Source organism: Aquarana catesbeiana, linkage group LG01 (assembly GCF_042186555.1).
Source record: "Aquarana catesbeiana isolate 2022-GZ linkage group LG01, ASM4218655v1, whole genome shotgun sequence".
Classification (NCBI taxonomy): domain Eukaryota; kingdom Metazoa; phylum Chordata; class Amphibia; order Anura; family Ranidae; genus Aquarana; species Aquarana catesbeiana.
In genome coordinates, this window is record NC_133324.1 from 227,458,781 (window position 1) to 227,471,199 (window position 12,419).

General features: G+C 39.8%; 1 protein-coding gene across 2 annotated transcripts in view; it reads right to left on the minus strand.

The window, feature by feature from the left end:
* Positions 1-998: 998 nt before the first annotated feature.
* Positions 999-12,419, minus strand: part of SUDS3 (SDS3 homolog, SIN3A corepressor complex component) — a 66,709-nt gene continuing 55,288 nt past the window's right edge. For both annotated transcript variants that reach the window (XM_073625550.1, XM_073625542.1), the window contains 2 exons: positions 3,885-3,969; positions 999-1,869 (listed from right to left, as the gene is read on the minus strand). In XM_073625550.1, coding sequence (XP_073481651.1) covers positions 1,771-1,869; positions 3,885-3,969 — 184 coding nt within the window. In that variant the 3' untranslated portion in view covers positions 999-1,770. The remainder of the gene's footprint in view (positions 1,870-3,884; positions 3,970-12,419) is intronic.

Here is a 12,419-nt window from a genome sequence, read left to right on the forward strand (position 1 = left end):
TTTTTTGGTGCAGGAAATAAAAGTGGTCTCTGCTCTTTATCTTTTTCCAGTCCTGTACCTGAACAACAATACGACTGCATAAAATTTAGGGTGTCACAGAGGGGAGCCCATTGTAAAATGTAGGTGCCAATTTACTGTTGGGTGGCCTCTGTTTACCTGGTAAAAGCATGATATTTTGTACACACAGGGTGTTTCAACACAATTTGTCAAGAAATCATCCTGGTGTAGTTAGTTTTGGTCTGTCACTGCCCATATATTATGCGTAAAGGACAAACCCTCTGTTCTGCACAAAGAAGAATAGCATCCATCTTCCGACGAGCAATGTGTTTAAATGTCTGTGTACATAAGCCAAAAGTTGACCTTCAGCATCAAAGCTTAGCAACAGGAAGCATCACACAGAAATAATTTGATGGTATCCACACTTGCTTAAAAGTACTAAAGACGGTTCTACCAAATGCATAAAGTCATAGGGTCAAAATGATAAAAGCAGCTGTTAAAATTTTTAAAGGCTACTAAACCCTTAACATTCACCTGTGTTCAATTCAAAGTCACTAAACCATCAGCATGCATGACAAGCAGGCACCTGGAGGAGTCCATACTTACACATATCTTGCAGAGTGTCTGAGAATCACTGGAAATTCAGGCACTCTATTGTCAAATATTGACTTTTTTTAATCTGAACTCTGATCCACACTACCACCTTGTGAACCCTGCTATTGGTCAGTTAGGCCAATCTTAGTGATGGACCAAAAAAAAAAAAAAATAATAAATTGTGGTACCCAATCTCAACTTCAGAAACTAAAGTTGGTATTCATATGATAGAGCATACTGGGTCTTAGGGCTACCAGGGCACATAGAGGGTACGTAAAGATATGCACAGTCAACCTCAGGTGCCAGCAGAAGGTTTATCATCTTTAAAATGAACACAAATTCATTTAAAAAAATTTTTATGGTCCTTTTTTAGTACATTCGGAATAAACACGTAAACACTGAAAATGTAAAATGAATACATTTTAAAGCAGCTTGAGATAAGGTTTACAATAATACATCGACAACTAATAGAAGCAGAGGAATACAAAGAACCAATTTTTCCACAAAAATTCCTGAGATCGTATCTTACTTGAATAATAAATGTATCAGTTTGGTCGTTTGGGTGATTTTAAAAACCGCCAACACCAAACCTGAAATACAAGTGAGCAAGATGCATTGGTTGCAACAATGAAATGTATAATGAATAATATCTAAGATCGTATTCCCTGCCTTTTATTCTGCATCTAAAAGCAGCTGCTTTAGTAAAACATAAACATCATAATAAAGTTACAACAAAACGAGTTAAAAAAGAAAAAAAAAAAAAATCTGTTAATTGTAATGTGTTATAGTCAGTTTGAGCTTTGTGAGGAGTTGGCTAAAAAATAAACAATTAATTTATGCAGCAGCACTGAGATTTTGTGAAACAATTCTCTTCGCGGAAGATGCAGTTGACTCTTTGTGCAGCTCAATACTAGAATCCAAAAAAAAAAAAAAAAAAAAAAAAAAACACAAGATCTTCAGGGCAAGATATACTGAAGAATAATGGAATCGTCTATCCCCACAAGTCTTCGGTACCACTGACACTAAAAAAGAATTGAAAATCTCACTATACAAGGTAATGTTCACTGATCATTGTTTGCATTTCAGTCTGTGCAGGTCAGTGGCGCCAACTGTCATCCTGATGAAAGATGATGTCATAAAGGAACTGTCACATTAGAAGACTGGTGAGACCAGTAGGTTTTATGCAGCAGAACGCCTCCGGATAACAAACAAGCCCCTCTGTAGCTGGCCTAGGTAGATCCTCATCTTTGTGCTATCACTGCTTTTCCTCACCCAAATCTGTCAAGAAAAGTTCAGTGAATAGAATTAAAAAAAGGAAACTTGATATGAATACAAGGTAGGATATTTTTCTAAATTAAGGAACTGAAAAAACATTACATTCAATAATTAACATACTTCCACTGTAAATTGAGAAAGCACCCAATTTGCAGTCTAATAACAAACAATTTCAAACATTACAACATGACTACATTAACACAATTTTGTATCTATTAACACATAATTAAAGTGATAATAAAGTTTTGTTTTTTATTTAAAATAATCATGTTATACTTACCTGCTCTGTGTAAAGGTTTTGCACAAATCAGCCCTGATCCTCTTCTTTTTGCGTCCCACGTTTTTTTTCCCCCCTCCCTCCTGCCGAATGCCCCCACAGCAAGCAGCTTGCTATGGGGGTACCCATGCTGAGCTGATGCTCTGTGTCCATTTACACACGGAGATGCGGCTCAGCCACCGCCCCCTCCGTCTTGTGACTGGCTCATTGGCTGTGATTGACAGCAGCAGGAGCCAATAGCTCTTGCTGCTGCCAAAAGCCAATCAGGAGTGCGAGTCCCCGGAGAGGCAAGGTACTCCTGAACATCACTGGATCAAGAAGGGGCTCAGGTAAGTGTTAAGGGGGCTGCTGCTCACAGAAGGTTTTTTACCTTCATGCATAGAATGCATGAAGGTAAAAAAAACCTTGTGTCTTTACTCGAATTTGACCTGGCATCTGCTTCTTGAAGTCCAACGTAAACCAAATCTTAGGGGCTGAGAAGGAGAAGCAGCTAAAGGAGCTGACAGGTCCACTTTATGAAGACTTAAAGGGTTCATTAGACTCCTAATGTCTCCCCTACACTCTGCCTTAGTGCACAGTACTTGAACTACTGCTTACTTGTCCTCAACCTGCCAGCATCTGACAGCTTTAAATTTCAGAACGCTGATAGCTGGCCCACATGCAGCCGTAAGATTGCTTTAACCCCATAAATGCTATGTAAACATCAACAGCAGTAAAAAGGGCTAAAACAATGTCTTGAATGACACAAAATCTAAAAAAAAAAATTTACAAATGTAAAAAAAACACAAGCAGCAGATAGTATGGAATATGATTTATATGAAAATAAATAGGTGGAGCCAATTGATCCCAAATGTTTATACATCAACATTTTTTCTTATATTAAAGTGGAAACTGTGACAGCAAAAGACTCACAGAGATAGTCAATGGAGCAGGGTAAATTTCCAGTTATCCATTTATATGCACATGGCAGCAGCCACCACAGGTTTGAATGAAAACACACAGTTCTCGCCATCTGCTGTGTCAATTCTGACCTTAAGAAAGGTGACAGTCGCTGTCACAACCAGACAGGAATACAACAATTTTAAAATACGGCAGCCCTCAAAGAGGCAGACATTCTTTTATTCCCTGATTACACCAGAGATTTAGTCCTTGGTTCCCAATTGTGCAGACACCGGCTTGGGACAGGGAGGTGAACAAACTCTATTGCTTTACTGCATCAGAAAATATCAGGTTACTAACCAAGATCTACCATTTGGCTGGATTGTATGAACTAAATTACAAATCCTTTAGCAGGTAAAACAGCTCCCATATAGGTTTTCACCCATGTTTAGCAGTTAGCCTGGAATTTAGGATTACAAATGTTAAGATAAGATACAGCCAAACAGGGTGTGCAATGTTCAACCAAATCAACCAACCCATTGAATTGCATTGCAAAAGGAGCAAAAAGCACAACCATTGGGTAGTACTACAAAGCCGCAAGTAAAGGTCCACTATTGTAATAAGAAAATATGGACACCTCCAAACACATGTATTTTGCAGGTTATATACTGCTTGTACATGAGAGGGGCCACATTTTCCTAATACATACATTGGCTTTTTTTACTGCTTTGCAGTGCAATACAATGGTTCCACATTCTGTTCCTTATAGCACAAACCTATGAGTCATTTATCTCATAAAAACAATGCACTCCCTATGTGGCTGATAACCTAAATTGAATGCTATTCTCCACTGTACATGTACCTCATTAGTTCCAACTGAACTGATCACACAGCTGATTTTGGTATTGTCCTTTGATTCTAGGTATATTGCTTGACTCTTGTGATACCTAAAAGGAAATAAGAGACAAAGAATTATAGTACTGATTGGTTCAGTAAAAGCATAGTCTAGTTATGCCTACTAGTTTCAAAGCATCTTTTATTTGTTTTCTTCTAAGAAAAGCAGGCCCTGTAGAATTAGAAGAGAAGCTTTTTGCTGCCATTTTCAGAATAACTATAGTGGTAAAGTACCTGCAAATATTTAGCAAGAATGAATTAGTAAATAGTTGCATTACTCTCTAATGATTATGCGCATTTAATGAAGGCTCTGAAGGGTGTTACAAAGCTTTCAGTACTAAAAGATAACTGTGAATGTTGCCAGTGGCTCTTATAAACAATGCATTTGCAACATTCTCTTTTACCAGTGAAATGCAAGAAAGTACTAAATCCAGCATTTTTATAATGTGACAGTTACACGACCATCTGAATATAAAAGAACAGGATTTTTGTATGCACCATATAGTCCTTTTTTTGGAGTCCACTGATAAACATAGGAAGTCATATTGTCAGTTTACACTGCCACTTACAAGAAGAATGGACACTGACAAAAAAACCCAAAAAACTGTAGGCCAACCCAGGGCAACCCCTTTACCCAGCATGCCTCTGTATGTAGCGAGCAGTACCAAGAGGAGTTGGGACCTTTGACAGGAAGTCATATGCCGTTAGAACATCCAAAAGGCAGTTCACCTGAATGGTGGACAAAAACTAACAACCACTAATGGGTGCAAAAAAAAAAAAAAAAAAACAGAACTGGGGGCTACCTATAGCCTAAGGCTGGCCATACATTATACAATTCTCTTGTTTAATTTTTCTTTAGATGTACCAAAATCATATAATATGAGGCCAAACCTAAACATTTTTCATTTGTATGCAATCAGGCAGGCCCTCACACTACAAAGTTGAAGGTAAATCTTAAGGAATTTGAACAAGAAATTTGTATAATATATGGCCAACTTAAGAGCTGCCTGAAGGACCAACACTCAAAATGTGACACTGGATGAGGCCAAACCCTCAACTTGCTGCCCAAGACCTGCAAAAAAGCGACTCCACATGGAGGAAGCGTTGAACCACGGACTAAAATGAGTGGAACAAAAAAAAAGGAGGGGGGAAAAAAATCCACAACTTGACATGGTCAACAAATGATGGGATCAATCCCCTAGTAGGAAAGGGTACCAGAAAAGGAGCCAAAGGCACAGCAGCCATCATCCTGAAAGTACCAGGAATGTAGGGTTGACATTGTGGATGCAGAGGCCTGCTAAAACAGAGGACAATCAAAGCCAGCCCCAGTTGAGTGGGTCAGGGAATCAGGGTACCAGCTACCACCGACCAGAGATTGGAGTTCCATGCGTCTCCTTTGCAAAGCAGAAGCATCAGTGGGAAGAGGCTTCCTCAACACTGAATGGAAGGTAAAAACGTACTGAGAGTGCACCACACTCTACCAAGTAAATGGCGTCAGCGTTCAAAAGTGGCCCAAGCACACATATAATGAGGTTGCTCCCAGTGTTCAGCCTGATTGGCCTACTCTCAGAGGGAGTCTTCAGAGACTGAACAAGCACTGAGGCAATGCCAATAGCTCTGGCTGACTTGCTACCTTAATGGGGTCTGGAAAGTGCCTAACATGGAACCCAGTGCAGACAGTCACTTCCAGGCTGGCGCTGCAATGCTCAATCCAGCAGGATCCAGGTATGGCACGCCAAAGCTAGGCTGAGGAAAAGCCGACCCAGAAAGCTGCCATGTAGTGACCAGCCCATGCAGAGATGTGAAAAAGAATCTTGACTGAAGAAAAGTAGATATAAAAAAAAATAAAAAACTATGAAAAATGGGTAGACTTTTCCTAGCGGAGCTGAAGAAAAAAAAAAAAAAAAATCCACCTTCAAGGGGCACTATCAAAAAACTGAGGGATGTTGCGCAGAAGAGGGGTTATCCTAGGCTGGCCTGCAAATGTTTGTTTGCCAGTGTCCAATCCTTTTGTAGGTAATAGTATGACCCAACAACACATGATTTTCTGTGTCTCTAAATGGACAGGAAAGAAAGAAACACAGATTTATATTTATAGAGTTTCCTGAATGAAACATGAACATATTTAGATGGTGAAAGGTCTCAGCTGTTTGCAGACACGGTGTCTGATCAGTAACATGACCAGTTTACAAACACCGATAATATAGCAACACATTATACAGCTGAGCGTCTGAGAACAATATTTTGCATTGTACAGATGGTCGTTTCCTGCGTCCAAAATAAAAGCTGTGTTGGCCACAGTAACCAGATTTTCACTTCTGTCCTTTATGTACCAATATCAGAATTATTCAGCTTTGAATTTAAACCCTTTAACCCCTTCCCGCTGACGTAACACATATGTGGCCCCACTGTACTGGGCTTTTTTCTGTGATGCCGCTTTTTGGGTGTCTCCCTTTGTGCTTGGAGCGTGCCACACAGCATGCCCCCAGCAGAGAGACCGGGTCTCTCTGAGAGCCCCGGGCCCCATACCAATGATCGATAGCCGAACCTCTGATTCCGGGTCACCTGACTGCTGTGGTGGCCTCTGATTGGCTATCACAGTGACCAGTCACAGTGAAGCCCACCCCTGTGTCTCTATCTTTGTGAATTTTTTTATTAGCATCAGTGTCACTGTGTTTTAGGTAGGACAAAAAAAAAAAAAAATGCACACTATTGCTTCTGGGCTGTACTATGGGCACAAACAACAAATATGTGGTATCGCTGCGAACGTCAAGAGCAGGAGAATTTATTTTGGGTTGTTCTTTGGTGGTAGGTTATGGTAGTAACAAGAAACATATACAGCTAAATTAAAAAACAAAAAAACAAAAAAAAAAAAAAAAAGTTATATTTTTGTACTATTTTTGGCCAATTTTTATTTAATAGTAAAAAAAATATCCAGGAGATGTCCATAACCATTTACTAACAAATAAAAGCCCAATTTGTCCTAAAAAAAAAAAAAAAAAAAAAAAGTAGTTGCACAACATAGCTGTGACAAGTACGGTTTTACAAACACATCAAAGTTGCAAAACTGCGTGAGGCATCAAGATTTGTTTTACCCTTAGGTATGAAGGGTAAATTTCTTCAGTTACACATAGATGTCTGTGAAAAGACGAGTTCATCAGCCCATCATCATCCTGTCTGTCACCTTGCACATGGAGGTAAAAGTGACGCAATTTCATCTAATAGTGCACAGATGCACCTGTATTTTTCCCCAACGCAGTGCACAGGTGTGAACAGGTTCCTATTTAAATAATGGCAACTGACTTGTCGTGAGTTAACGCACGTTGGTAACAAACGTTAAATCGCAAAGATATGAACGAGCTCTAAAACACATATTCAAAAGATACCTACACCAAACTTTAAAAAAGAAAAAGGGTTATTTTTCATAATCCAGTTTTTAAAAAGAAAACAATGTTAGATCGTAAGCTCTAATGAGCAGAGCCCTCCGATTGTAACTGTAACATCTGCCTTCATTTTGTAAAGTGCTGCGCAAACTGTTGGCACTATAGAAGTCCTGTATAATAATAATAATTTTAAAGTTACTATGTATTCAAGGACAACCATAATTAACAAGTAAAACGATTTAAAATTAGCTATTAAACTTATCTGGTTAACACAGCAGCTGTGCTTAAAGGGACTCTGTCCTTAGAGGAAAATGGGGCCTGCCATTGATGTTCTCTTCTCGGCAATGCTAAATTTCTGGCTGTTTCTGACTTTGTTACTGTATATTTCAGACACATTCCTGGAACAAGCATGCTGTAAATGCCCAAAACATTTCAGAACTATCTACCTTTATACTTGTTCTGGGTCAGCGACTCGGCATTGACGTCAACTTACCGGAATAACAAAAAGAAAATGGCGTTGTAACCACTGGATGGCTTATGTGCTTTTTGGTGTACCAGCAGCTGTTACACCCTTCTGATGTAGAGATGACTTAAAGCAGAGTTCCACCCATTTAAAAGTCAGCAGCTACAAAAATTGTAGCTGCTGACTTTTATTAATAAGACACTCACCTGTCCCACGGTCCAGCGATGTGGGTGCACAAAGCCTCGCTAGTCTTCCCCTCCTCTCCGCAGTGCTGGCATTGTAACTGTGGGCGCCCGGATGTGGATTTACAGCCAGGCGCGCACTGCGCATGTGTGACCCGCGCTGTGCGTTGTGAATGGCCGGGCAATCTTCTGGGACCTGTGACGTGTCCCAGAAGATTGCAGGGAGGGAGGGGGGAGAGGTGGACTTTCTTCCGGCACCAGGGGAGGAAGTGGGAGCTGGGTGCCTGTCAAAACTGGGTACCCGCTCCCCCCCCAAAAAAAGACATGCCAAATGCATCATGTCAGGGGGTTACCAGTACTTAATGCGGAAGTTCCATTTTTGGGTGGAACGCCTCTTTAAACTACCTTTGTTGCCCCATGGCTCGTCCTCTGGGATTGGGAAGTGTAAGTATGCATCACTAACTTAGTATAGCCTCTATTCCCCACTATTCGGGGCACCCCTTCCCAATCCCCTTTCCCTCAGACCCCCCCCCCGCAGCCCTTTTTTGCCTCATTTTACCTCTCTCTTATTTAAGATTTTTCCTATCCTGAAAAAATACATTTGGAAAGTTGCAGCTGAACACTGTTATTTTACAGGCACAGAGGGTCTCTGCTTTTTTATTGGAAGACTTTCAGCCTACAATTGTCCATAGATGATGGACTATCGGCATGTATACTATCGATTCTCCTTGGGCTGATGTAGTATGCATTATTGTTACGCACACAACTTGGTTGGACCTCTCAGCTGCGCCTGAGAGACTCTGCTCCATGAAAATGGTCTTGTAAAAAGGAGAATTCAGTAATGGCAGCTTCCATTAATCCTTGGTGGCCATGGTCTTCGAAGTACCATGTAAACACAACTCCACAGAGGGTCAGTAGAACTATACTTCCACAGGTTTGTGCTGTGCAACTTTCTTTGCCTCTGCATCCAAGGCAGGTTTATTGCTCAACACCAGTTAAAACTTTATGTTATTTTAGAAAGAATAAAGAAAGGTTGGAGCCTCTGTCAGTTTTTATTGCCATCTGTGTATCTAATAAATAAATGTGGTCCTGAAATGTCGTTGTCGATTTCTACATTACTTGCACAATTCAGATTACTTGTCAATTTATGGTGCGCTGGCATCCATTCATCTTGTACTTGAGGCAGGGCCCTGCTGCCATGCACCAAACTTGATTTTGGAGACTTGAACGGAGGAGTGCAATATGAGCTTCTTTTTATTCTTTAATGTGGATACAAAAACGATTTTTAGCAGAGTGAGAGGGGTTAGAAATTCTAAGATGGTTTTTATTGCTGTCTATACGTTTGAATCCTGGTGACAACTACAACAGCAATATCTTGTACTGTTGTCACAAAAACAGAAAAAGTGAGGGATAATGTCCTTGATGAGGTCAAGGAAAAACAAACAAAAAAAAAAAACACTTGAAAAAAATGTAATTTCTCCCCCACTAAAATGAAAAAATAAATAATATAAAATTAGCTGGAGTTAGGCTTACATTTTTAAACGTTTTATGGAAGGAGCAACATAATAAGGGAGACGTGCATCTGAAGAGCAGAACTTACAGCAAAAGCCTGTTACTTTTGCTACATACAATGACTAAGTGGTTAGCACTTCCACCTAGCAGCACTCAGGTCACCGGTTCGAATCCCAACCACGACACTACCTGCCTGGAGTTTGCATGGTCTCCCTGTGCCTGTGTGGGTTTCCTCCGGATACTCTAGTTTCCTCCCACACTCCAAACACATGCTGGTGGGTTAATTGTATCCTGTCTAAATTGGCCCTAGTGTAGGAAAGGGAGTTAGGGATCTTAGATTGTAAGCTCTTTGAGGGCAGGGACTGATGTGAAATGTAAAATATATATATATGTAAAGCACTGGGTAAGCTGACAGCACTATAAAAGGAACCTGTAATAACAATGGTCAAAGTACAGGTTTGCTTTAGGACAGAAAAGGTAATTTAATGGCATTTAGGGGAGTTAACATCTGAACACAGGTTTACCTCTTGTTATGTTCTCTGATTCACCAACCTGTCCAGCAGAGCAGATTTCCATTTCTTGAGCAGTGAGAATGTGTAATTATAGATTCTGTCATTATGAATCTTGGGATTAACCCCTTACCGACACAGATCTCATTTGAAGTGCATCAAAATTAATGAAAAAGGAGACTGCCATAAGGAGGGTAATCTCAAACCACTGAGCATTTCCAAAACTCCTACATATTTTAGGCGTTACTTTTATATTTTTAGTTGACTAGCACTAATGCACAGTAGATGCTAATATAAGGATTCAGTGAAAGAAGGACAAGATATATTATTTAGGAGTCATTTTCCTAAAAGAACTGTCACATCTGTGTATTTTTGGAGCAGTTAACTGCATGTAAAACTGCATGCAAAATACAAGAAGAGATCTACAGAACTATAATCATATTCTTTTTGTAGCTTCACTGCTACTGACTAGTATGGAACAGATTTTATATTCATTTGTATTGAACTGAAGCAAAAATACACAAGTAGTAACAGTGCACTCATTTTCAATATCAGAAGACAGCCTTCAGTTTCAGTAAAGTCAATATAAAAAAGGTAAAAGAAATAGATGAACTGAAATCTGCACAAAATTACAACATTTAAAAAGAGGAAAAAAAAGTTAGTCAATATATTATAATCTGTTTGGTTATCTTTTTATTTGGGGAAGGAGAAAAGAAAAAAAGAAAACTGATACAAGGCATAGCTTAATCACTGAAACTGTGGCTGGACATAAATCCGTTTCTATATGGCAGCATAGACCAAGGATTTTCTCTACATTATTTTGCCAACACACACTGATATGTGTATCAACAGTGGCATCTAGTGGCTAAATGTCTTTATGTCACTTAAAGTCTGTTTAAAAAACAAAACAAAAAAACACACACAGACACAAGTTTGTGTACGTACAGTGTGTTTGTTAAAAATGTCTATTCAAGTAGTCAAGTTTAATATTTTTTTTCAATGCCCCTCTTTTGCCAAACAGGACTCCCCATGCTCCAAAACTGCCCTATGTATTCTCCGTGATCTGAGGCTGGTCCTCTGCCAGGTTGAAGTATGCCCAGCAACATTCAACCCACTTCTTCCCTGGGGGAGGGAGGGGATTGTCATCAAGTCACCCCGGGCTCACAGGAGAATGCCGTAGAGAGAGGGCCCCACATGCATCAAATTACCAGACCAAAGACACCACTTAAAAAGTATAAAAGATGTTTGTTTTTTTGTTTTTTTTTATAATGTGGTGGTGTAGGGGTGTTCAAATCTGGAACCAGGCTTTAAATATGTTCTTGAAAACAACTAGTGCAAGTGCCTGAATTTAACTTTGATACTAGCCTTTTGTAACCCCCTGTACAGCAGTGATCTGAACAGGAGAGGGAGAAGCAGCAAAAGGAGCCATTTAGCTGTGCTGCAGTAGCTATGTGCTAGCAAGGAACAGGCTAACAGGAGGAGACAGCACAGACATGTGTTCATCAGTCTTCAGCTTCTCCTTCACTGTCCAGTGACAGGCAGGAGGAGGAACAAGACCTTGTTGTCGTACATAAAGTGTTACTAAACCCACAACACTAAAATCTGTTTCTATATGCAGCATAGCATGCTTGTTATACTCACTGTGGAACTTAAGTGGTTAATCTCCTGCATTGTGTAAAAAGGCTGTTTTCTTCTGTATGCATAGATCCTCCCTTTCCTGCACTGTCTATCTGGGAAAGGCAAGCTAAAACAGGCAGAGTAACCGACCTGCACATGCTCAGTTGTGTCTTTTATGCTGAAGAGAACATTTACATGTTCTAAGAGCTAGCCAGGGCACATGATATTAACATCACACATGTGGGCGTGTATACAGGCTGTAGTAAAAATCTCCTCCTTCCTGAACTCTCAGCACTGGAGAAACTGTGCAGTTTATCATGTAACCGTGGTATACAGATCATCCAAAAATGTATATAGTGGCAGGATTTTAATGTAAAAAGCAGATTTATAAGCTGTGGGCACTGTAGTGGGGCGGATTAACTTTTTTTCATATTACTGGGTTTAGTAACACTTTAACTGAAGTAGAGAAAAAAGTCAGTTCTCCCGGCTGGCAGGGCTGTGTAATTCTTAGGAATGAATGGACAGTAATACAAATCGTTTAGCAGGTGAAACAGCTTTCATATATGTATTTAATATACAGTGGGACAAAAAAGTATTTAGTCAGCCACCAATTGTGCAAGTTCTCCCACTTAAAAAAGAGGCCTGTAATTGTCATCATAGGTATACCTCAACTATGAGAGACAAAATGTGGAAACAAATCCAGACTATCACATTGTCTGATTTTTGAAAGAATTTATTTGCAAATTATGGTGGAAAATAAGTATTTGGTCAATATCAAAAGTTCATCTCAATACTTTGATATACATCCTTTGTTGGCAATGACAGAGGTCAAACGTT